Consider the following 26,160-nt stretch of genomic DNA (forward strand, 5'->3'; position numbering starts at 1 on the left):
CTGTATGTGAAAAAATGAAATATTTTGATCAGTTTTAGCTAGATACAAGTCGAAAGGTCCGATGCAGGCATCAAGCCATACTAAATTACAAATAAAAATAATATTATACTGAGTATTATACTGTAAAAATATAAAATAAATATAAAATAATTTATATTGTTAATTTAAATTAATATAAATAATAGCTAGGGGGCCTCTAGTGGCCGTTTTTGGCATTCCATGACAAAAAGAGACTGTCCATTTTTTCAGCTTTATATAGTAGATTAGAGTAACTGATGGCAGCTCACAAGCACGGCGTATGACTAGCACTATACAGTATAACTATACTACGGGTTACTCATATCGAACAGTTTATTATTGAAAATTGTACCTAAATCATTTATAGACTCTGTAAATGATTTAGGTATAACTTTCGATAATAAACTCACAATTACAAAACACATTGACAAAATAGTGACAAAATATCATACATCGTGTAATTCTCTAAAGAGTTTGCAGGTTCATTTCTTCGAAATACGTGTTACGGTTTTTTTTAGAAACTTCCAATCTCCATGCAGAAAAACTTAAATAACGCATTTTAATCTTTTAGTCTTAGTTGTTGATTATTGTTTACTGATCCCCGCCATGGCAACACCCTTTTTTTTAGAAAAATTATCGAAACAACCCGATAAAATTTAACTGATATTAAATACACTTTGCCATCTACTTGTTTCCTGTCATTCGAAGGTCGCCAGGTCTAGACTGGGTGTCCTCTCTTTAAAGAACTCATCAAATACAGTACTTTGACGGGCTATTATGTCATAAATATTTTAACAGTTATAGCCTATACAGTCCGATTGACTCCGTCTAAAAGTACACAGAAGAAAGAGTAATCCTTCGTGTATTTTTACCCCATTTTCCCTTTCCTTATCTTTTTACTTCAAATTTATTCTAATAGTGTTACGCGGGGGTGGAAATCTTTAGTCTCGGACTTTTCCTGATGTAACTAAAATAAATGAATAAATGGTTTATCTGCGAGTATTAGCAGTATATCATAATTAATTAATTCATTCATTTGTATAAAAAAAACTTAATATAGTTCGTGAGTGTACTAATGAGTCTCCTTCTGATTACAATATAAAACTATATATACATAAACGGCTTTATATAGTTTTATGGAACTGTATCCCTTAATTACTATTTTATTTTCGCTTACAACGAAACTCCGTCGTAAATAGGGAACCACTTGTTTTTGGAAATTAACTCATATCAAAGTATAAGATATATCTTATACCTTGATCTCGAGCAATTTTTTAAAACTCTTTCTGCCGTGTGAGCGCTAACCGGGTCTCGAGCAATGTTTATTTCGCATATCTCCAGAAAGTCTGGAATAGGATATGCTTTAATTATTGCTACCCAGTATATATATGTTGTTTACAGAATAAGAATTATATAGTTCTGCTAAAGAGGGGCTTTAACTCAAAATTGTAAAAAGTAGTAGTATACCAGGTTAAGATTACAACAAAGGTTTCTTGATACGAATTTGCGTGAGTTCACTCCCCAGTTAAAAAGAAAGTAAAAGTAGACAAGACATACTCAACATTAAACACTGGAACCACGCGTGGAAGCACCGTGGAATTTTTTCGTGAGCGTTATCTTTCTGTTTAACAAATTGTTATTCGAAATCAAAATAATGCAATAAATGTCATTCTGATTTCTTCTCATTAACGCTCCTGTCTGTAGAACAAGGGAATTTGGCTAATAAGAAAGAATTAGGAATGACAATATCATATCGTTAGGGAAGGAATCCTAAATTTTAACATTCCGATAAGATAAATTGAAGTTTATTACAAAATAACACTGATAATTTTTACATTGACCTTACTATGGATATTTATCTGAAACTATAAATTCGACTTGCTGTTGTAATCTTTATAGAAAAATGTTCCCGTGTTCATTGGTAATAAGTTTTATAATAATTATTTGTCTGACGTTTCTGTGGCTAAGGTAAGTATTTATTTTATTTAAAAAATAATTAGTAATTTTAATATAGATACACCGAACTCTCGAGTGTTCTTGCAACGTCAAAATAATTCGCCCATCTTGTTCACGGACAGCGTAACGAATGGAAAATTGTATTCACGTCATCAGTGTACAAGTAGTAAGTTATCAAGCTCAGTAACGTTCTAAGAAACGGTCTAAAACAGTGGTTCCCAACCTTTTCTAGGATGCGGAACACTTTTGTGAGCAATTTTTTTTAGCGGAGCACTTACTTAAGTTAATATGAAATACATAAGCTTGTCATCAGTTATTTTATTATAATTGAGCAGTTATAATTCAAAATCTCTACTCATATTATTAACGCCAATTCTAAGACAGGAAAAAATATACCTAAATAACTTTAATGGGAAACTTGTGCCTGATGTTTTTTACATATTTCATTCAGTTTTTATCATTGCCTTTATCTTATTCGAAACAGTAGTACACTCCATAAGTACGAGTCGTACATATATATTTAAGTTTATGAAAATTTTATGATTTTAATTTTTTGATATTCGGCGGCTCGAATACGATTGTACACTTTCCGATTTGCGACTAAATCTGCGGAACACTTGGGAGATGCTTACGGAACACCAGTGTTCCGCGGAACACCGGTTGGGAACAACTGGTCTAAAACATCCACGGGAATTGACCTCAAGTTAGAAACAAAATTTTAGAAATTTATTAATAGAATATATGTGAAAAAATTCACACTTATACGCTATAAACACTTGAAAATCCCTCATCCTGTGACAACATACCCCGTTTGTCACAGGATGAGGGATTTTCAAGTGTTTATAGCGTATAAGTGTGAATTTTTTCACATATATTCTATTAATAAATTTCTAAAATTTTGTTTCTAACTTGAGGTCAACTCCCTTGGATGTTTTAGACCGTTTCTTAGAACGTTACTGAGCTTGATAACTTACTACCCTGTGACAACATACCTCTTAACTGAGTATGTTGTAACAGGGTATAAGTAGCCTAAGTTCTCACATTTCCTGAGTTTATTTTAGTTATGTTAAATTATGTTTAATATGACATTTACTCGTGCCAATTCTATAAAGAAAATAGACTATTAATTTACTATTATTTATTCTTCGAAAGGCAAGTAACTCGTATCCTTACATATCGTCTTCAGAGTCACAGTTGTGACATACGTAACATAGATTTACGTCTGTACATAGCTCGTAAGACCAACTTTTACATCTGGTGCATTGAATCCATTTTTACTTGAATCGGCTAAAACTCTCACTATAAACTAAACAGTTCTCGTCTTCATTTTCTGATGATGAATTAGACTTAGTAGCGGTCTTCGGTTGCAGTTGCAGGATCTGTGACATAGCTTGGAAGAAAGTCTTGATCGGTGAAAATATCTCTGTTGAATGGATAGATTCCAGACACACAAAATCCAGACATTATATTATACGCACAGCTGCTAATGGAAGCGCTGAAGGGACAATACCGAGACTGTCGTATATGGTGATAGTTTTTCCTCCATTACTCCTTATCGCTGGTAAAGACTTGCCTGTTCATTTTATAGCCCTTTCGAACTGTAGAGCTGCTAGAAGCAAGTTCTTCCACAGTTATTTTCTTGCAGAATCTTGTTAAAGTTTTGTAGTGAATATTGTGTTCCTCTGCAACTTTCCTAATGGAAATTGGCTGGACATCATTTTAAACTGCTTTGGCAGCACTTAGTAAAACGTCTTCAGGTAGAGCATTTCTGTCAGTTTTTCTTTTATAATCTCGTACTATTTGGAAAAAGAGAAAAACAAACTAATTGGAGTAATGTTTTCCCCTTTCTTATTTTGCAAGTATATTGTATGGAAATATTGTCAATGCTAATAAAAAACGTCAACCACTTTCCTTCTCTCTTAATAAAAAATTGCAAACAAAACGAGGTAACTTGTCACAGTGACAAGTTACCCTGGTCTCCCTACATTTCATCTTATAAAACTTTGGACTCATACATTAATCGCGTTATAACGGAGTTGAGCTGTATATATACTGTAGTTCATTTAAAACATCTGAATGTTGTTTATAGTTTTGACGGTTATTTTAGATAAACCGTGTTATCCGGTATTCCGTGCACTAATTAGCACGAATAATCAGGAGTTTTATGTATAAATTTACGCAGTGTCTTGACTTTTCTAACTAATCATAACCATTACATTATTTAGTATTAGTTAGCGTAAATTATTCTATGCTTATTTAATGGGCGTTAATACGAAATTATAGAAGAAATTCGAATATATAGGTATGCACTTGCATTTACTAGTAACAAAACTCACTAGAATAGATTAAATTGTCAGGATAAGAACAATTTTTTACAGCTTTGTCTAACTACTTATTTAACATTGTAAACGTCGATAATAATTATTATAAATAACACACAGTAAATACATTAAATAAAATAGAATAGTTTTTGTAATCCGTTCCTTTTACAACCCACAAGAACAAGTTTTTACAGCGGAGTCGACCTTTTATTTGAAGCTTTTTTTTCCTTAATATGCAAAATCGATAAAAGTTCCAATACATAAATATATTTATGTATTATTATCGTCGTGGCCATTTTATTTATTTATGCTTTAATCTTTAACTTTCTCTTGCCCTGTGGTCACTAAGAGGGTCTTTTTTAGCAAGCCCATTACGGATTAGGCCAGCTGGAAGGTAGGGAGGATCCACGGAATGGCAGAATGATAGTTACATTATTCCGTAATTTTGTGTTATATTCATCATCTATCATTTTAAAGAATAAAAGAATGATTAATATTATTCGATTCTCAGCGTTACACGGGTTAATAAAACAATCATATCAAGTTTAATAAATTTCAGATGGAGGACGAACAAACTAAATTTATTCAAAAACTACGGTATTCCTGGTCCTAAACCTGATTTTTTTACGGGAAATTTTAAAGAATTTCAATTAGAGGTAGGACATTAAGAAAATAAATAAAAATCTAATTAAAAAATTGTAAAAATCAATGTTTCCTTTGTTTTACAGAGAACGAAATGCGTTGAGAAATGGTTAAAAAAATATGGAAAAATTTTTGGGTAATGTGACACTATTTATTTATACCCTTATACTTAAATAATTTATAAATTTTTGTTACTAAAATTATGATTAAATGGTAAAATAACTTTTATTTTATGATAAATTTTTTAGATTCTTCCTAGGAACTAAGCCGTATATAATGTGTTCTGATACTGAATTTCTTAAAATTATGCAAATCAAGGAATTTAAACGTTTTTCAACGAGAGATGTATGTTCGCTATCATATATTTCAATTATTAACTCTAAAGCTAATTTTTCATATAAAACATTGTTTGTAGCGAATACTTCCAGATATAGGAATACCTCATGAATCAGTAAAACATGTCATTGGCTTGCAAAAAGGTATCAAGTGGAGAAACATGAGAAGTGTCTTGACTGCTTGCTTTTCTTCTCAAAAAATTAAAATGGTATAATAATAATCTTTCATTATAGACTAATATAGAGTGGCAAAAAGTCCATAAAAACTTTAAACATTCATTAAAAAATGGAAGATTTATAGAAATGAAATGCAGTTTGCTTGTTGTTGTCAACACGGGTGATTTTGTTGACAGGGGAAAAATTGGTTTCAAAACTCGCCGATTGGTGGCTTTGACATGCGAATAGACACGCAAATCAGAATGAAAATGATATTCGGTGTGAATTTTGATTGTGGGATATTTTAATTCCCGAGTGTTTCGATCAGATCTCTTCACATTGTTCGAATTGAAAAATGCTATCTGCCTTGAGGTAACATCCATCCATCTGGACATGCTGAACTCTGTAGGTGTGTGCGTTGTTTCTTGGATGAATTGTAGTATACCCTGTGGTGGAAGCGATTCTAGCACTTGTCAAATAAACAGATTGAAAACCATTTTCATTGTCGTTTCAATTTCTCTTTTATGATGACATTTACCTCGTATTTCATTCTAATAATAGGTCCACCAGTGGCCAAGTGATTCCATTTCCTGAACACTGGAAGTTCGGTCGTGGGTTCGCGCCTCGCCAGGATGTGGAGTTTTCTGGGATTTCACCATGTCTGTAACGCCCGAATAGGGGCCAGTTACCCTTAAAAAGGCATCCCGGAAGGCATCCGTCTAAGTAGATCGTCCAAGTGTTGCGTTGCTTTAACTTAATAAAATAAACATTCTAATAATATTCTTCCATTCTTATGAATGTTTAAAGTTTTATAGAGTTTTTGCCCACCATGTAAGTCCTTCACACAATATTAAACAATTTATATTTTTAGATGAGTGTATCGACACAAGATCTCATTGTTGATTCGATGAAAAAAATCGAAAAAGAAAACGGCAAACCTTTTGATGCATTACAAAGTTATAAGAATCTGGTATTTAATATAATGATGAAATTAGTAATGGGTGTAAAATTTAATGAAGAAAGCGAAGAATACAATAAAATTGTCAAATCTTTAAATTTTTTTCTCCAAAAAGATATCTCTAGCACATCATCCGTAATATCAAGTAAATTATTATTATTTTTTTATTTCTGTAGCAAGATTTTAATTTTATATGCATATTTTTTCAATATTTATTCATTTTAGTGTATTTTCCGGAATTCGAGCCAATTCCTAGTTATTTTAGATTAGTTTTTGACATTATCAAAAGTATATTAAACTTTAATTCAATTCGATTTCTTTTCAACACTTGTAAGAGTATAATTGCTGTTCGCAAACAGTTGATGGTTAGTCATTTTTCAACTCTTATTCACAAAATATTTCATTTATTAAATAAAGAATAATTTCAGAATAATCAACAAGATATTCTTCAAAGTTTGCTGAATGCTGAAATTAGTTATACAGATCACGACAAGAAATTAACAAGCAGTTCTGTTCTTATCAGCGCTGTACTGATGATTACATCAGGGTTATTATATTGCTCAAATATTAATATTTTCCAATTATATATTAATATTACAAGTTTTAAACTTTTCAGATATGAAACTATCAGCTACTCATTAGGATGGTGCACTTATTTCCTTGCTAAAAATCAGGAAATTCAAGAGAAGGCCCGACAGGAAATTAATAAAAACATCGAAAAAGATGTGAGTTAATGTAATTTTCTAAGTTTTCTTCTATATGTTACCGAGTTATTTTCGGTATACAAATTAATTAACTATAAAATTTGACTCCAGGTTAGTCTACTATCTTGTATAAATACAACGCGATAGTTTCTCACGCTATTGAGAAACAATCGCATTATATTATTTTTATTTTTTTATTTTTTATTTATTTATTATTTATTTAAAAAACTCCATACATAAAATTAATTTTTAGGAGGAGGGGTTACATTAATTACTTTAGTAAATAGATTGTATTTACACCAAATGGACTCGACTGAGTCGTTGTTGGAGAATAGTCCATGAATTCTATCTGCTAGATCTTTACAAATAACATTATTAATACAGAGAACACTATTAGAAAGTGTTGATAAACGCAAATATTCAAGATTCCTCACAGTCAAACATGTAGTGATTTAAGGTCGCGTTTCCTTTCTTACAATACGGACACGTATCTGGAGAACGTAGATCAGTGGCGTGCCATTTGATGATAGGGAAGCTGTGTTTCCGTAAGAAGCCGACTTTCAGGGGCAATCAATTAATTGTACGTCAGGGTCCGTTCGTATTCGTTTGTTCGATAAGCCAGTAATAACCGTATACTTCTTTAAATGTATTTTTAATAGATTATCTGACGTACTTAATAAATAAGAAAGTTCAATATAATTACCTCCGTTATTAAATTCAATAAATTTCCTACGCCCTCTAAATGCCAATTCTCGCTTTGAGAAAAAACATATATCATCTATTAATTTAGATATACCTATTAATCGTAATTATCTCGTTATAATTTTCAATATTTATTTTATATTGTCTACCAATGTTAAATTCTATTCCTTTTTGATTTCCAAATTGCTTCAATTTTACGAAAGAATCGTCATTCGTCATAAATTTTATCGTCAAAATGTCGAAATTTTTTGTTGACGTATTTATATTTAATTTAGACATTGGTCTTTCTCTTTTAATAACGTTTTCTTTTTCATTATATGGTCTTAAACCAAAACTTTTTTAAAATAAATTTTTGAATCACTAGCCACGATATAAGGGCTAAAATTAAAATTATCAGAAAAACTTACTTGGTAAAACAAAATGTGTGACGAATATACATACCTAGTACAAAAAATTCTTCAATTGTACGAATATACTTTTAATGAAACTTATAATTAAATATAACTTTGTGAAGAAACGTACATAAAAATAACAAAATATTCTTTACTTTTTAAATCTTAAAACAATCCATTTATTGAAATAGCTCCCTACGAGTGGCTAATGAATGGAATCGGAGACGGTCCAGATAGGTGTGTCCGTGCCAAATCCCGAGGGTGCCGATACCGTCAATGTCAAATGCCTCTTTTGTCGCGTCACTAGTATATATCAAAGGACGCGACGGGGTTGTTGTAGATTTTAAACGTTTCTCACCATAGCTGTAAAAATCTAAATATGTTAAACTTAACAGATTGTCTGTCGTTCGTTTTCTAACTAATTCGTTTTAGGATCGAGTGTTCACGGAAATTTCCAAAATTTACAACTTTTCGGTCACTCTCATTGAACTGGAGAAATTTCTGTCTTTATTACGTCTAATATTACGAAGAGATCAGACCCCACTGTACTCGGCAAGAGATTGGTTCGGTTAAGCTTCTGTTTAAGTAAAATTTCGGCTCTTTCATAGGGGTTTTATTTATGTTTCTAATTCCCTAATCGCTTAATTATTTAACTACTTCTTAAATAGAAATAAGTCGAAACCGGTTACTTTGTACTTGAATATCTGTAGTCTTGGGAAAGAAGTGGAAAGAAATTTTTACGACAACGGATACATAAATCGTAAATTTAAGGAAAATAAATTCTAGAGCTTTTTTTGTACCATTGTACGTCTCATTCATTAAATTTGGTTGTAAATGATGCAGCCAAAGTAACAGTTAATTTTTTATCACTGTACTAGAATTGTACACGTTTTTTCTGCATCCCCTTACAGATGGGACATACTAAATCGTAATATCACCGGTTTAACATTGAAATCCGTAAGTAATATAAGATGGGAAAGCGGAATAAACGCGGAATAAATGTATCAAATATTTTAATGGATTTTTTTAAAACTCCTGTCAACTATACAGAACTATCATAAAAACATGCCAGTAAATTCCTATCGGTTGGGTTAAGTTATAAATCTAGTCTACAGTGGGCAACCCTTTTTATAACGTGGGCCAGAATAAATTTTACGTTTTTTTTCCGCGGGCCGTAGTAGTTAATTGACGCTTTCTTGTGACTCGTAATATTTTAGTCTGCAAATATGAAATAAATAAGTAAAAAGTTAATTACTACGTTTATTTCTCTTATCGTTTTCGAAAATTACAAAGAATTGGAAAAATAACTATTAATTAGTTATTTTTCCAATTTAATAATCTATTAAAGATCTCGCGGGCCGGATAGAAACTTTTCGCGAGCCGTAGCTGGCCCGCGGGCAGGGGGTTGTCCGCCGTTGATCTAGTCTGCTCATGATTCACATAATCGGGCGAGGGTGGCCGAATATCTAGCAGGCGGCTAACAGCCCACAACCGCTCCGGGATATAAAGTAGGACTCTTTATGCGTGTGTCGCTTCTACCAGCTAAACCGGGTGAGGTTGGTGCTCTGTAAACCGCATGTGACAATGCCTATATAATCTGGCTGATTGGAAACTGACCCGGTTTCGACATTCCTTCCGCCACCGAATCATTCGAATATACAATAGCAATCTTATCGTTTTTTTCACATGTAGTATAGAAATTTGTAAAAGATACATAATGCAGTTATAATAAAATATTAATTTTAATTAATGCAAAGTACGTTAAAATATGAAAATTTATATTTTATAAAATACAAGGGAAGGTCATTGGAAGGTGGAATCGGCGCTTCCATCGCTTCCAATGACGTAGATCAATAGACAAATGTTTCCATGTTATACGAAACTTATTTAGCCGAGTCTGAATGATCGTTTTTTAAATAATAAACGGTAACTGCTGATAATAAACGTAAAAACATCGATTGTTATCTAATATTTCTGGGTACCGTGGATGGTACTTAGCCTTAAGGACCTTGTCACCTTCTTCTGTCAAGAAAAGGTTGTCAAACTCTTGTAGAATTGTATTTGTATAATATTTTAAAACTTCTGGGAATGAATCTATTAAGGAGAGTGAGATACCTATCCTATTAAATAGACTCTCCAGTTTAGTGAACCAACTATATTTCAGTGATCTGGTCGTTGAAAACTTCTTCAAGGTAGAATAAGCCTCACATTCCAAGGATGATGGGTCAGAGATTATGTTCCTCAGAAAATTTAAGGTTGATTTAACAAAACGTTACCGAGGGAAGTCAAGGCCCAATTCAGATCTAATTGCATACGATGGGATCGACTTCTCAAGTCTAAAAAGACGACGAAAGAACGTCAGTTCTATAGAGTCAATGTCTTCAAAACAGAAAGGCCCCCAAAAGGGCAGACCGTAAGACCAACTCGAAGTAAATAGAGAAGCTGCAAGTTACACAAAGCCAAGTGACTGTTCTTAACCCGTCTCAAAATATCTATTACAACATTTATTTTAGAAAATGCTTTGCTTTTCACGTAAGATATGTAATTTTGGAACGAGCCAGTAGCTGAGAAACGAATCCCCAAATATATAACTTCATTAACAATACTGATTCCTCTTCCATTTAGGAAAAACTTATCGGCCTTTCTCAGCCTTCCACAATGTCTAAAAATCATTATTTTCGACTTGAATAAATTAATACGTAAACCCAAAGTAGAAGAATAATTATATAACCTGTCCAATTTCCTTTGTAAATAGATCGGGGTAGTGGATAACACTACTATATCGTCGGCAAATTGGAGTAAATGTACTTCGTAATCACCCAGAGAAATGGAATCTTTACTTAAATCATCAAAAAGTTGTACCAAATCATTAACATAGCAAATAAACAATATCGGACTTAAGGAATCACCCTGTGGTAAACCCTTTTCTAATGAAAAAACATCAGTAAACCCAGCACTAGTGAAAATCCTTGCTTTCAGTCCTGAAATAAACATTGAATTATATCAGTAAACTTATCAGAGAGCCCAAGCATCTTTAATTTGGATAACAAAATTGTCAAAACAACACTGTCAAAGGCTTTTTCGTAGTCTATAAAGGCTGCAAGTAATCGTTGTCTTTTCTTTGAAAGTTGTCTACAAATAATGAAGTGAAGAATTAGAATATTGCTCAAAGTACTCTTCCGAGGTTGGAAAGCGAATTGCACTGGTTGAATCAAATTCCGCTCTCTTAACCAAGTAGGCCTACCCAATCTATTAGACAAAATTAGTATAAAAATTTTCCGAACTACAGGTAACAGCGATATTGGTCGAAAGTTAGCGGGTTCATCTGTTGGACCTTTTTTATGGATAACTTTTATGTTTACTTCCAACCACGATTCCGGAATTTTAGCAGTGTCATAAACCCGATTAAATAACTTGACCAGGTAAGGAACCAAAGTAGCCCTAGAGTAACCAATTAATGACGGAGAAACACTGTCCACCCCTGGAGCTGAGCGAATTCGCATCTTTTGAATCGCATCTCTGAATCAGAGATAGGAAGGTCCAAGGTAGGATCAGCAGCATGAGGAGTCATCGGTAGTGAGGGGATCAGAGGTAAATTCGACGTATTTAGACTAAATAACTGTTGATAATAATTAAACCAATCGGTCAAAGAAATCTCTTGGTCTGGTATACTTCTGACCCGGCGAAAACGGTTTTATTACTCTTCCTACCAAGAGATGGCGTGAATGTAACACGCGAGACTAATTATCGATAGCCTCACTTCTCCTTTGGGCTGCAAGTTTTAATCATATTTTTAATTTATTTAATTTTAAATATATGCTCTCCACTTCAAATTAGTAGTTGCTTGCCCCTGTACATTCCCTGTACATACTTTTCCTTTAACAATAGAATCGTGCCGGTCATCAATCAAAAGGTGTTACCGGAAGGTAACACTTTTCGAGGGAAAATTTTTGAATTGAAATAACGTGACTTCCGGTTTTCATCGGAAATTTCTATATAGTTAACCTGGGCCTTTTGCCTTTAAGGTGTCTATATAGGGTCTCGTCTTTCGTCTAACTCCGTTCTCGATATTAAGAAAAGACAGACGGACAGACGGACAGACGGACCGCAGTGGGAATTTATGGCTACAATTTTTTAAAATTTCAGCCCAGTTTTATTGCAAAACACTTTTGGTCCCATCTACTGCCGCTTTCGAGAATTTTTGGAAAAGTTTTTTCCCATATAAAAAGCATTGTATTTTTAATGCTAACTATTGGAGATCACATGCATGGTCAAAGAGGTTACAATCGGTCTTAAACGTAAAATCGATAAAAGAATCTCTTTAAAAAATATGAAATTCTACGCATTACTTTCAGTATTTTCTTAATGCATGGCCACATGCTAATTTACGCAGAGACTAGAATTTAACACAATTTTAACATCACTTGTGGGTGGTGTAGGCAGGGCCCAGTGCACTGCTTTGCCTAGAGACTATTATTACTTTGTCAATTTTTTTTCTTTGTTCACTTTAATGAATATGCTATAGTGAATAAAATTTAAGAATATTAATAATAACTGTGATTAAATCACACTACAATTAAAGAAATGTCCATCTTTCATATAGAAAGACATTCACTATGCAGATGTCATGAAGCTTCATTATCTGGATCAGATTATATCAGAATCTCTTCGACTTTCATCACTGTCTGTACTGTAAGTTTCATAAAGTAAAAGAGATATATCTTCATACGATTATTAAGAAGTATTCTTTCAGACTTATTAGCCGAGCGGGTGAACAAGATTTCGAATATAAAGGAATGACCATACCAAAACACGTAGGGATTTTTGTACCCGTGCCAATTCTTCATAGAGATCCGAATTATTGGCAAGAACCAGATAAATTTGACCCTGATAGGTGTGACTTGTTACATACCATAATTTACGGTACGCTACTAATACGGTACAGAATGAAAAATATATAAAATAAATTTATGCCTTTACAGATTTTCACCTGAAAATAGAATAAATATTAACCCAATGACTTATCAACCTTTTGGAGCAGGACCCAGAAATTGTGTGGCGTACAGAATGGCACGAACAGTCATGAAGTTGGTCATGGCTAATCTGATTAGATCTTTCGTATTTGATGCATGTGAATGTGGGGTAAATATATATATGTTTATAGTTTATTTACATAATATAATTTATATAATAATTCAAATGTATATTCTCTTTCTCTATAGAGATCGGAAATGAAACACTCAATATTTTCAACGCGTGAGACAGATTCAATATTAATCAAAGCAACTTCAATATCTTCCAACCAAATATAATATTTCTGTTTTTCAAATTGTTTTAATTAATAAGATTGCTGTTACGCGTATATTATACATAGGGTTAATCTATGTTAAAAATAAAAATAATAGACTTTAAGCACAAACTACTAAACAGATAAACTGCGTGTCAAGAATAGAGTTGTCGAAAAGAAAAGGAAAGGTGAGGATTTTTTCCAGATTTCAAAGAAAACTGAGAGGTTTATAATGATTTTTAATAAAGTGATGTTTTCACTAATGAAAAAATGATTTAAGACTTCTATTTATTAATAGAGAAACATTTTTCGTATCTCACATCTAAAAGGGGCAAAGAGAGACAACTCTACCTCCAGGCCCCATACAATGCTTTTAATGACATGGGATAAACATGTTTTCAAGTAGTTTTCTAATTTTTGCCCAGATAAAAACAAACTTTATTACCTTTTTCAAATAATTTATTAAATATAACACTACATAAAGTAGTGTTATAATTAATAAATTAATTTTTTATAAAAAAATTAATAAATTTTATTTGATTCGGTTCAGAATTTAGGATGTAATGCAGTTTTGTATTTTTGAATATGAAATCACATTTGTTATGACATTCACATTGAATCTACTTATTTTGGTAATTTATAAAATATTCTGCAGCATCAAAAGTAAATATAACAGCATATATAGGCTTATATACATAGCCTATATGACAAAAATACCAAGGTATATGACTATATCATCGCTATCACTGTCGATATGTATTAGGCCTACTGTTTTGGTTCTTGCCATCCTATATTTATTCATTTGTCAAACTTTAACTCATTATCCGTCTGCAAATATGACTTTTAAAAAAATTTCAGATGTTTACAGTCAAATGTAAACAAACTACTTCAAACAACCTTTACTCTGCAGTAAAATTAATTCTTTAATCTAACGTTTTCGGTTAGCTTTACTAACCCTCTTCAGGATTGGCAAAAAAATCGTTATTTCGAAAATTACGTTCGAAAAACTCTTTACAATTTATAATGTTTTTAAACTTTCCGGCTGCGCAATCTCAGATCATTCTTTCACAGCTGCATACCGGCCGCTCTCCAAGCTGAAGGGATTCGATATGATTCTTTAAAATTAATGCTTTGTTCTTTTTCATTATACTTGTTAATACACCATGCCTCCGTATATTTAAGTTGCCTTATATTTGCCACTTTCTGTACAATTTTCGCATTGTCCCAGTTGATAGACACCTCGTCCGGATCCGCTATCGCATAATTGGCTAACGCCGTAACTGGTTGCCTGCATCTTACATTTCTTTTATGCTCCTCTAACCTTACTGCCAGCGATCTCTTCGTGGCCCCTATATAATACAGCTCCGTACTCCTCCTTTTATCCTGCACTGGTATTCTGTAAACCCCTGGAATTTATCGCTTGGCAGTAAGGTTAGAGGAGCATAAAAGAAATGTAAGATGCAGGCAACCAGTTACGGCGTTAGCCAATTATGCGATAGCGGATCCGGACGAGGTGTCTATCAACTGGGACAATGCGAAAATTGTACAGAAAGTGGCAAATATAAGGCAACTTAAATATACGGAGGCATGGTGTATTAACAAGTATAATGAAAAAGAACAAAGCATTAATTTTAAAGAATCATATCGAATCCCTTCAGCTTGGAGAGCGGCCGGTATGCAGCTGTGAAAGAATGATCTGAGATTGCGCAGCCGGAAAGTTTAAAAACATTATAAATTGTAAAGAGTTTTTCGAACGTAATTTTCGAAATAACGATTTTTTTGGCAATCCTGAAGAGGGTTAGTAAAGCTAACCGAAAACGTTAGATTAAAGAATTAATTTTACTGCAGAGTAAAGGTTGTTTGAAGTAGTTTGTTTGTAGTAATGCAGTGTACAGTACATAGTAATAAATAGTCAAATGTAAACATTTGACATTCAACTGTATCCATTAGTTACGCATTACGTAAATGTTATATTGAATACTAAATTAGGCTTAAGCATATATCATAAAACAAAAGAAAAGTGCTTTCGGCAAAATTTTCTAAATTAGTAACTTTAAATCAATGGAAAACGAAAAGGAAATAAAATGAAATACTCCAAAATGCGCAATTTACCACAATACTGCGCTTGCATCAGTTGGCGCAATTGCCAATTTCATAGATCAGGCAAATGGTTATCGATAAAGATTTAAAAATGTGCCATTTATTAAATAAATTTATATAATAGCGCAGGGGTCCCCAACCTTTTTGTACCTAAGAGCACATTCTAGAATACCGGCCGGACGGCGGGCACCATTTATTTTTTCAAGGTGAATTTATACTTGGACATAGTTAATAATACATACACATAATGTACAGAAAACATTTAATTCCAAAAATGTAATAAAACATACACAAGACTATTAACAATAATTTTTACAAAACAAGTAATTACTAAACAATGCATACAAAATCTACAGAGTATAAAAATTCTTTATAAAAAATATAAATCTGAAAGTAAATGTGATTTTTGGCATTGCATTTCATTGGCCATTGCTTCGTAATTAGGAGAGTATGATGATATTCCTGCTCGTAAGCAATCGTCAAGGTGTTCATCTGTAAGTCGTGATCTGTACTTTGATTTTATGATATTCAGAACGGACCGGTTTATTTCATTTCAGGTATGGGAAATTTGGTTGGTGAAGATTTGGCGGAGGGGAAAAAGAGATCGGTCGCATTTCGCTTTGTGCTTTTATCTGTGTTGGACGCCATTTCTACTTTTGAGTGGTTAATCATTAAAAACGAAAAAACTTTTACATAGCATTTTATTGAAAATCGAAATATTTTTATTTTCATCGTGGTCTCACAGCGGCGGGCACACGTAAAACGATCGGCGGGCGCTATGGTGCCCGCGGGCATAGGGTTGGGGACCACTGTAATAGAGAAATAATCGATGACTAACTTATTGTGATTACATTTGTGTTTGGTGCCCACCAGTAGCTGAGTGGATAAAACCACTGGCTACTGTTGCGGGTTCGCCTCTCACTAATACACTGTGGCGTTTTCCGGATGTTATTCACATGTCTAATATCTAAATAGGGACCAGTTTTCTATAGAATTTCCTTCTGGAATACTCCCTTTGGCAGATCGCTCATGTACTGGTATTGCATTACCTCTATCGATCCAATTCATTTCTGTCTGTTACCACGTATATATATATATATATTATTTTTTTAATATTTTGCATACTGGATACACATCTTGATGCGGGGAGCAATACCATCTTCCAAAATACAAAACACTTAGATACAATGAACATAAGATCACAAACAAAATTATATAATAATAAATTATATAAATCATAATTTAAATTTAAGTTAAGGTTTAAAATTAAGATGTAATAATTAAAGTTTAAAGTTTGGGAGCATCTGTCAAAAAATACAAAATACCAATAAATAATAATAAAACAACCAAAAGTAAGCAAATTGCTTACCTATAAAAAAGAAATAATTTAGTAACGAAGACACAGCACCAACAGATGCTTCCAAACAACACCAGCAATAATGCCAAATTTATAGTAGAGGAATCACGCCCCCTAAAACAAAAGATCAACAGATTTTCTTAGAAAAAAAAAACACTAAATTGATAACATGGTTCCGATAAAATTTTAAGAAATAAAGACCTGATAAGAACTTCGCAACCAAAAATTTTTTCACGTAGCATTTTAAGACGCCCACATTTAGCCAAAATATGTCAGGCATCCACAATTTCTTTCTCAACACAAAAGTTACACAATTCTTTCGAATAATTATTTAAAAAGTTCACACCTAGCCTATATAAATAAAGACAAAATATTAAGGAAAAGATAAAGAATTGTAAAAAAAATGATATTTAAATCCTACAATTATATACACTATTATTTATTTTTCCATTTATATTATATAAAAAATCATCAAAAATGTTAACAAGGAGAAGAGACCTGTCCATTAGAACCAAATTATCATTTATAAAACTAATACCATGATTATTACAGGTGTCAATAAAATAACGTGTCCAATCTATAAACTTCTTGCCAAGTATAAATTTCAGGCAAACCTTACTCAGACGATAATCATTAAGATTAGAAATTCTAATAATCCAATTTCTTATCTTATTCAATATTATAAATTTTATAGGAATCAAGGCACATTCCCTCATAATTAAATAATCTAGTGTACAACGAGGTAAACAAAATAACTTTTTAATGAATTCAGTTTGTATACCATCACAATCGGTCGAGTTAAAATCCCAAATCTCTGAAGCCTGTAACAAAGAGGACAAAACCACAGTTTTCAATAGGCGTAAATAATGAATCAAATTACGTAGTTTAGCAGATTTTCCCAACTGAATAACCTTATTTATCAATAATCTAGCATGTATTTTCCTATTAATGTAATGCATTCGGAATAATCCGTTAGACGAAAAAGTAACACCCAAATATTTGTAGTTAGAGACAACTTGAATTGGAGAACCCTTAAACCGCCGTTCATCCGCCCTCGCACTCTTACCCCTCTTCGAAAAACAAGTCTTAGACTTATTCAAATTCAATTTCAAACCATTTTCATCTAAGTAAATTTCAATCTTTAAAGCCCACCCACAGAATCAGATAAAATTACAATATCATCTGCGTAAGCAAGTATTTTAATTTGGAAACCATCTATTTCTATACCATGCCCGGAAGAGTCAGTAATACCGAAGAGATCGTTAAAAAAAATAAAATAAAATACTAAATAAGATTGGGCTCAAAGTACAGCCCTGCTTAACATCAATCTTAGAGAGCATTAATGGCGAACAGTTACCTCAAACTCTTACCATAAGCGAGGAGTTTTCATACAAAGCAACAAGTAAAGATACATATTTATAACTGAACATCATCTTTGACGTAACGCAACATCTTTGACCACAACAAATTCCTACAAACCCTATCATACGCAGAAGATAAATCAACAAAAAATGCATACACCTTCCTGCGTTTCCTTAAAATTGTTTTCTGAATAACTGTACAAAACAAAAATATTATCTAATGTGAAATAACTAGCCTGAAATCCTACCTGATTTTCATGCAATATGTTTTTAACTTTTTACCATCGAATCAGTCTTCTATACAAAATAATACAAAACAATTTCGAAACACCAGATGATAACCAGATGCCTCTATAATTACCAGGAACATCCTTTCTATCATTCTTAAAAATCGGAATTAAAATACAGTAGAGCATCGATTATCCGACCCCTGATTAACCGACCGCGTTCTAGTCGGCAAATTCAAATGTCCGCTAGTGATGCGGCTCTACAATATTTAGTTATGTCTTGGCTACTTTAACATTATTTTTGTTAAATTTTTGCATGTTTTAGCTGGCAGCACTGGCTCGACCATGAAAGAGAGGCTAGTATTTAAACCAAGCCTAATACACTATACTAATAATGTATTTTTTCATACTTTTTCAGTTATCCGACCAACCCCAGTCCCCAATTAAGTCGGATAATCGATGCTCTACTGTACTCGTCTTCCAAGACTCCGGTATTATCCCAGTATCAAAAATCTTTGAGAAGAGACTCAAAAGATGTGGTCTCAACGCCTCAAAATTCCAAAAGTGTTTGTTATATTATTATTGGATTTTGAAGAAGTTAAAGTTATTTTAAAATATAAAACTATTAAAGAAAAAGAACGATGTTGTTTAAATTTATACTTTTATTTCGGACATAATATTAATTCCATAGAAATTTTCATTAAAATTAATTATAGGACCCTTTTAGCTAATAATAACTCCGTCAAATACAATAAATGATCCATATTTCAGAGATATCACATTCCCGGCTCTTCCCATTCCATAATATCTATCATCTTTAATGGGATTAACGAGATTAAATGCTTCATTCCAAAGATGTATATCGGCAATATCTCCTTCCCAAGACTGATTGAGATCGAATTCGGAGTCCATTACGTCTTGTTTCTGCCCTATGATAAATGCTCCACCTGCTTCGGTGTATTCATCAGCTGCTAAATTAATAGAGCAAAACTCATCATTTATACGTGCTTGGATTCTACCATTAGGTCCAAACCAAGATATACAAATACTATTCCATATTCCCATGTCTTTAAATCCAGAGCAAGGCAACTCTTTATCGGAGGTTTTCAAGTAAATATGTACTGTTGTAACTTTAGAAACGCCAAATTTAACATTAATAACTATTTCGCTGTTTGATCTTGCTGTAGCATAAGATAAAATGGTAAAATGTCTATTTTTATCTGCCGAGACAGGCCTGACTCGAGAACAAAATGTAAACTCCCGTAAGGATGGAAACGTGTCGACCGGACGCAATCGAGGAAATTTAGTGGCATTTGATGGTGGAAAGGAAAACTTACTGAATTCAGCAGCATAACTGCTCAGTAATATTGAAAAAGAAATGAAAATTAGAATCATCATCTTGCCAGTAGTTTATCTTATTAATTAAATTGTAATTCTGCCTTTTATACACGAGTATAACTTTTTTTATCTGTAAATTTCGAATCAAACTCTAGTCTGTTTCATCATGTACATTTGTATCAGTTATTTTTTTCTAATTTGAAAATAAATAGCCACTTGATAACGTCATAATTTTGATAAGATATATACAAATTACAGTGATAAAAATTTGAGTTTTAAAATTCTTTCACTTTACCTGTTTTTCATTTGTTCCTCTTTCTTCCCTGTGGAAACTAACAGAGCTTTTTTTCATCCCCATGTTGAGATCGTTCTCGTACACAGTAAGGGATGGCCATGTAGTGAAGGACGGGGCCCGATGTCTCTGGGATAGATCTTATGAAAAATTCCTGGGGAGTTGCCCCCCCGGGTTCGATTCGGATTCTCCAGAGAGGCAGGATGGCTCTTCGGCCATTCAACCAAACTTCGCCGTTAATTAAGTGTACTTTAAATTTTACTGAATTCTTTTGTATATTTCGAATTAACCAGTTAAACTTCCAAGGCACCCTAAGCGGCGGCCATTTCTCGGGAGAGTTATTTTTTTTAATGCATACAAAATAACCCCCAAACAACGGCCATTTTTTACGTTATTCTTAATGGCCGTTATTCGATATTTGATTATGCATGAATCCGATATTACATCTAATTCCGCGTTATATACGTTTGCATCCAGCATGGCGTTACATGCTCTGGCTATTATTGACGTCATACGTGTTAATCTTTATGGCATCAATGGCTTTACTGATACTAAACTAAATTACCAACATTGATGAGATTCGAACCGAGTTCTTTCATAGCGATAATTTAGGCGTTTTACATTGTTTCTATTCCTTGTTGAAAATGAAAGAACTGAATATTCGATAACAGAAATGTCAAGATAAATATTAAATTACACAGGATAAAGTTCAAAAATATGATATTTTCAATATCTAAAGATAACACTTCGCTAAAATTTATCAGTAAAATTAGATCATGTTTACTTACCACTAGACGTGTTTTGTAAGACCATTTAAATTGAAAAAATGGCATCATAAATACATATTAATACATCAGCGATAAAGTTATCTGCTGCTAGAGCCTCTGAATTTTTTACAATATAACCTCGAATTTGCATGAAAAAAAATCGTTAGGTTTCGTATTTAAGGGGATAGGACTGGATTAGATATTTACATCAATGCGACATGTGGATGATCTGCCAAGAGGATGCCTCCCAGGAAAACTTTCTACGGGAAACCAGCCCCGATTTACGTGTTAATATCCTATTTTAAATAAACAAAAATAAATTATTTCTCAATGAAGATGATGAACACAGAGTTAAAAAGTTTAATGAAAGAAACACTTTTCTGAACGCGAAAATGGAGTAAAGAATCTTTTTCAAGAGCAAGTAGCATGTAAAAATTACAAAATTAGCTAAATTTTTATATTACCAATAAAATTTAACTGTATAGGCATATAGTTTGACCGGTAGTTCCCGGATTCGTTCTGGAGGACCGGGAACGAATCCGAGAGAGCTGAAAAATGCGAGAAAGTTTTGGTGTAGATTCATTTCGGATTATATGTGGCCCTATTCCTCATCACTCGGACTCCCCTTATAGCCTGACCGAACATACGTCGTGCTTGGAAAAAGGCATTCTGGGTGTTTCAGGACGAGAAGAACAGAATACAAATGTTTATAAAGTATATTTAATATGCTTTTTAGTCTCAAAAGTAGATTATTTTATGCATAAAATAAAAATAGATTAAAGTATACGAATAAGTCTAATATATTATCAGTTCATAGTGTAACTTTATTCATTCGTTTAACGTAAAACTATTACTCAGAAATGACAGTATTCTCTGTACTTCAAAAATATAAACGATGTTTACAACATCCCAGCAAAGAACTAGAATATGATGGCATTACAACTTTTATTTATTCGATAATTAGATGTTAATAGACCTCTCTATGAGAAGTTATGGGTCATGAATCTGGAAATTCTATTTACTTTATGTTTACGGTACAGTGTTCAGCAAAAAAACCTGCCGATAACATTTTCTTGCTCCAAAAACTGTCTCTAGCAGCTCCAAGATGAAGATAGAGAATGAGAATAATAAATGCATCAGACATATGTTCTTGGGGTGCGATTTTCAAATTGCAGACCTATAAATTCCTACTGTCGCCAGTCTGTTCGTCTGTCCTTCCTTAAGCGCCAGAAGTAGCGCATAGTTAGATAGATTAAAATCAAGATCAGATATAGAAATCCTAGGATCTGGAGGCTCCGATTAACTACGCTCTTCAAAAGTGAAATCGCAATACCACGAAGGAATGCGCGTATCCATATGAACACTGCAAGACCGGTAGAGGTAACAGAGATATACAAATGATTAAAAGAACAAAGATACGCAACAGACACCTGTCTTTTCAGTAACGAATATAGTCTTCATGGGCAGCTGTACGAGGCGAGGCATACTATCAATGAGGTGATTAACGGTTATCTTACTTCAACTGCGGCGCGCTTGTCTCCGATGCACACTCGTCATGGCCGTCATTCCTCCACGAACAAGAAGAGGAATTCATCCCTAAACAATACTTGATGCCATTCAGTGGTCCAGTTGCTGTGACGACGACACCAGGCCATCGTACAGCCCTGGCCTGGTGTCGTCGTCAGCAACTCTTCAGCAATTGTGTCGAGCAGTTGCTGAAGAGTTGATGCCGATCTCTTAAGAGTTTTCATTTTATTGATTAAATTCGGTTCCCAATATTACATTTTTAAAAAAGTGTCAAATTATTTATCTCAAGTAAAAAACAAATACAATTACAGAACGTCGTAAGGCCGCGACTCCACTAGCCGTAAAACAGCCGTAAAACCCTCGCCGTAAAAGCCTTTAATTACCTGACCTATTTGCGTTTGCGCTCGGATTGCGGTGGAGGTCCGGCTAGCGAAGCTTTTTACGGCGACAGTATTATTACGGTGTATACGTGATATATCGATATAAAGACAATAATTATATTCTACGAGTTTTTTCTGTACTATAATTACAAATGTAGTAAAAGTAATATCTTTACTTTCATATATTGACTTTTATTATTATATTATTAAGATAATATACAGCACTTATAAGCTTAGCTTTTTTTATTATATACTCCTCTAAATTGAAGGATTTTCCTTTGGCCGTTCATATCGCGTGTTTTAGGCATACGATTATTATAATCGGGATACCTCTTGTCGTAGATACATGAATACTTTCGGATGTTTTCGATAAATCTTTCCAGATCTTCTAGAGTAGCCACGAGAACAAAAGCTCGTTTTCCGCCATTTTCGCACCGTGTCACGGTGACCTAGATTTCACTGACTTCTAATTGATGGACGGTACCGCTTTACGGTCGTATTCACTTCGAAAGTTGAACACTGCTCAACTCGCTTTTACGTTGGTTTTACGACCTGCTCAGGCGTAAAATATCTTGGTCACGTGATTAAAAGCTTTTACGGCGAGGGGTTTTACGGCCGTTTTACGGCTAGTGGAGTCGCGGCCCTAACGTAGTATGTTAGGATAAATTTATTTGCGGAATTCTAAGATATTTTCTTCACAGCAGAAATTCTTCTCCAGAGAGCTTGGTCTCGAGATATGTATGTAGAAACATTAAAGTATAGTGAAGACATTTACTGAATCAGCTCATACCAAGGAAACATCCTCAACACATCTCTATCTATCTCATTGGTTTATAAGGAATGTCCGGTTATGATACTCCGGTTATGATACTCCGAAAGAGTGATGGCGTTAGCATCCGATAATCCGGCCGAAGCTTTTTACTGCTTGGCCTTACACAAGAGCGAGAAATAATGCCTTTGGAGAGGTCTTTTAAGGGTAACTGGCCCTATTCATGCGTTACAGACGTGGAGAAAACGCGGCAAAACTCTACGTGGCCAGCCCGTCTTGGCGAGGCGCGACCCCACGACCGAACTCCCAGTGTTCAGAGAACGAAATCGCTTGACCACTGGTGAACAATTCAACACATCCACTGTATATTGTTACTCACATAATGCAAAACTAACAAGGGATCATCTTAAATGAAAGGAAACATGATGAAATAATTTAAATGCGTATTGAATTATCTAATTTCTAAGTAATTTTTTTTTCATTTGATTAGCTATGCCAAAGTATTTATCATTAACTGGAATATGATAACTTTTGATTCAGATATTCACTTCTTGTTAAAGTGTCCAACGTCACTGTTTAAGGAAATGTTGTCAGAATTATCATTTTTTTTTTAATCAGCAAGACGTTTGCTTCATCTTCAGATAAGCTTCTTTGTCCTTGTATATATATAGGCCTATATACCTTCTGTAGAGATAAAAGTCAGTCCCACAACTGAAATAAGTATAAACCCTTGCTTGATAATTATGATGTTTTCAAGTATTATTTCGTTTATTTTATCGATAAGTTGCTGTGTGGCTACTTTTACCAAATTCTACTTTCCACCATCAAGTGAAAACCAATTTCCTCGTCTTCGCTTGACCAACACTCTACCAACTTTACAAGAGTTTTCATTCTGTTCTCGAGTCAGACCTCTCTCGCTAAAAAATGATTTAGCCACCATTATATCCTACGCTTCATCAAGATCACACAATGAGCTAATAATTGGAATTTCTAATAACAGTGGTAAATTCGGTTTACGTGTTTATTTGGGAGCTTTCAGTAAAACCTTTAACTTTCTCGCCAATAAGCTTGGAAAATGGAATTATATTTGTGTATCTTGGTTTGGAATTGATGGAACAATACAGGTGTTTACGAATGGAGCTGTTCAAGAAAGTTCTATTGCTGCTGGTAGTCACATTAAAGGAGGTGGCAATTTTATCGTTGGACAGGAGCAGGATGCCATGGACTCAAAGTTTGATTATAATCAATCATGGATAGGTGATGTCGCCGATCTTCACCTATGGAACGAAGCATTCGATTTAGGCCAAGTTAAAACAGATGATAAGTGTGGCGGATTAAAACAAGTAGGAAACATAATTTCATTGGAAGATGCATCGTTTAGTGCCTTTGATGGTGTCACACTTTATAAAAGTAATTCTTGTAAATTTTAAAATCCACATCGTATGTGTAACTTTAAATAAAACTAAAAATTATAAATGATTTTGTAAAATTTAAGGATTTTTAAAATATATTACTACTTTAATATTTGTAGATCAATAGAAAACATTAAAATTGCTTTATCATTGTTGCCGTATTTGAATAAATGTTCTTAAATAGGACTTACACTTTTTTATAAAATAATATTTTAAATGTGTAAGGAAAAGGAATTATTTATTTAAGTTCACAGTGATTAGTCATGGATCTCGGAAACCATAGGCATAATAAACTTCGGGACTCTCGAATACAAGTTTGGGGCTGAATATGTTATAATTTAAAAAAACAGACATCCAGATGTATTGAAGAGATACAATATATCTATTGATAATAAACCTGTAACTGATTATGTATAATGCTGCGTTTCGATTACGACGTGTTAACCTTGACACAAGGACTAATAAGGGGTGCTATCTAGGGTTTCATTTTCCGGTCTTTTGTTTGTCTTGGATATCGGAAAGAAGTGAACTGTTTCCCGGGATCCCGGGAAATCACGGATAGAATTAATTATATTTAAGATATACAGAATATCTTGAAATCAAATGATATAATTATTTTTCATTTTTTAAAGTAATTTAATACGTTCTGTAACTTCCAAAATCATATTAATAAAGCTGTGTAAGCTATACATTAAAAATTATCTTTGAATTATGTAGAAATTTTCACAAATAGAAAAAAATTATTAAAGTTTGCTGGAAACTGCATACAACAACAACAACAACAACCAAAAATGCTTTGAATTGAGTTGAAATTTTTTTAAAAAAGAACTTAGATCAAACTTCTAAGTTAGAAAGTAATTTTCGTTATTCAAAGAAAACATAATACAAAATATTATTGTAAATTTTTATATTAAGATTTTAAAAAGCAAAGATGGTCAATAATCCCATCACTCAACCTGATCCTTATTTTAGTAATGAAAAGTCCTGCTTCTGAGAATGCCCTTTCCAATTCAATTGATGTGAGTGGAATCGCGTTTAATGCATTTAAGAGAAGACGGATGTTATGTGTTTTTTTATCTGTAGCCTGGAAGATTTCTAGTTAGTTTTAGAGATTGCAATACTTCTTTTGCTCTCTAGTATTCTTGATTTGTCTGCCTCG

The 26,160-nt window shown here is 33.3% G+C and overlaps 3 protein-coding genes across 3 annotated transcripts; 2 read left to right on the top strand and 1 right to left on the bottom strand.

The window, feature by feature from the left end:
* Window positions 1–1,872: 1,872 nt before the first annotated feature.
* Window positions 1,873–13,496, top strand: LOC136986262 (cytochrome P450 3A24-like). Its single transcript, XM_067283757.1, has 13 exons — window positions 1,873–1,986; window positions 4,855–4,951; window positions 5,024–5,073; window positions 5,186–5,282; window positions 5,353–5,481; window positions 6,300–6,531; window positions 6,612–6,751; window positions 6,815–6,933; window positions 7,003–7,111; window positions 12,788–12,876; window positions 12,938–13,078; window positions 13,167–13,326; window positions 13,407–13,496. The coding sequence occupies exons 1-13, from the start codon at window positions 1,922–1,924 to the stop codon at window positions 13,494–13,496; spliced, it is 1,518 nt and encodes a 505-aa protein (XP_067139858.1). The 5' UTR covers window positions 1,873–1,921.
* A 5,687-nt stretch (window positions 13,497–19,183) lies between these two features.
* LOC136986211 (C-reactive protein 1.4-like) lies at window positions 19,184–19,977 on the bottom strand. The gene has a single exon (XM_067283698.1). The coding sequence runs from the start codon at window positions 19,912–19,914 to the stop codon at window positions 19,240–19,242; it is 675 nt and encodes a 224-aa protein (XP_067139799.1). The 5' UTR covers window positions 19,915–19,977; the 3' UTR covers window positions 19,184–19,239.
* Window positions 19,978–24,276: 4,299 nt separating this feature from the next.
* LOC136986412 (C-reactive protein 1.4-like) lies at window positions 24,277–25,158 on the top strand. Its single transcript, XM_067283937.1, has one exon. The coding sequence runs from the start codon at window positions 24,333–24,335 to the stop codon at window positions 25,017–25,019; it is 687 nt and encodes a 228-aa protein (XP_067140038.1). The 5' UTR covers window positions 24,277–24,332; the 3' UTR covers window positions 25,020–25,158.
* The last annotated feature ends 1,002 nt before the right edge of the window (window positions 25,159–26,160 follow it).

Source organism: Centruroides vittatus, unplaced genomic scaffold (genome assembly GCF_030686945.1).
Source record: "Centruroides vittatus isolate TY-2023 unplaced genomic scaffold, ASM3068694v2 scaffold_1015, whole genome shotgun sequence".
Taxonomy (NCBI): domain Eukaryota; kingdom Metazoa; phylum Arthropoda; class Arachnida; order Scorpiones; family Buthidae; genus Centruroides; species Centruroides vittatus.

Coding starts and splice junctions, on each gene's coding strand:
- LOC136986262 (XM_067283757.1), top strand. CDS start 1,922: ATGTTCCCGTGTTCATTGGTAATAAGTTTTATAATAATTATTTGTCTG. Junction 5,482..6,299: donor CTTCTCAAAAAATTAAAATG/GTATAATAATAA, acceptor TTATATTTTTAG/ATGAGTGTATCGACACAAGA. Junction 6,934..7,002: donor GTACTGATGATTACATCAGG/GTTATTATATTG, acceptor TAAACTTTTCAG/ATATGAAACTATCAGCTACT.
- LOC136986211 (XM_067283698.1), bottom strand. CDS start 19,914: ATGATGATTCTAATTTTCATTTCTTTTTCAATATTACTGAGCAGTTAT.
- LOC136986412 (XM_067283937.1), top strand. CDS start 24,333: ATGATGTTTTCAAGTATTATTTCGTTTATTTTATCGATAAGTTGCTGT.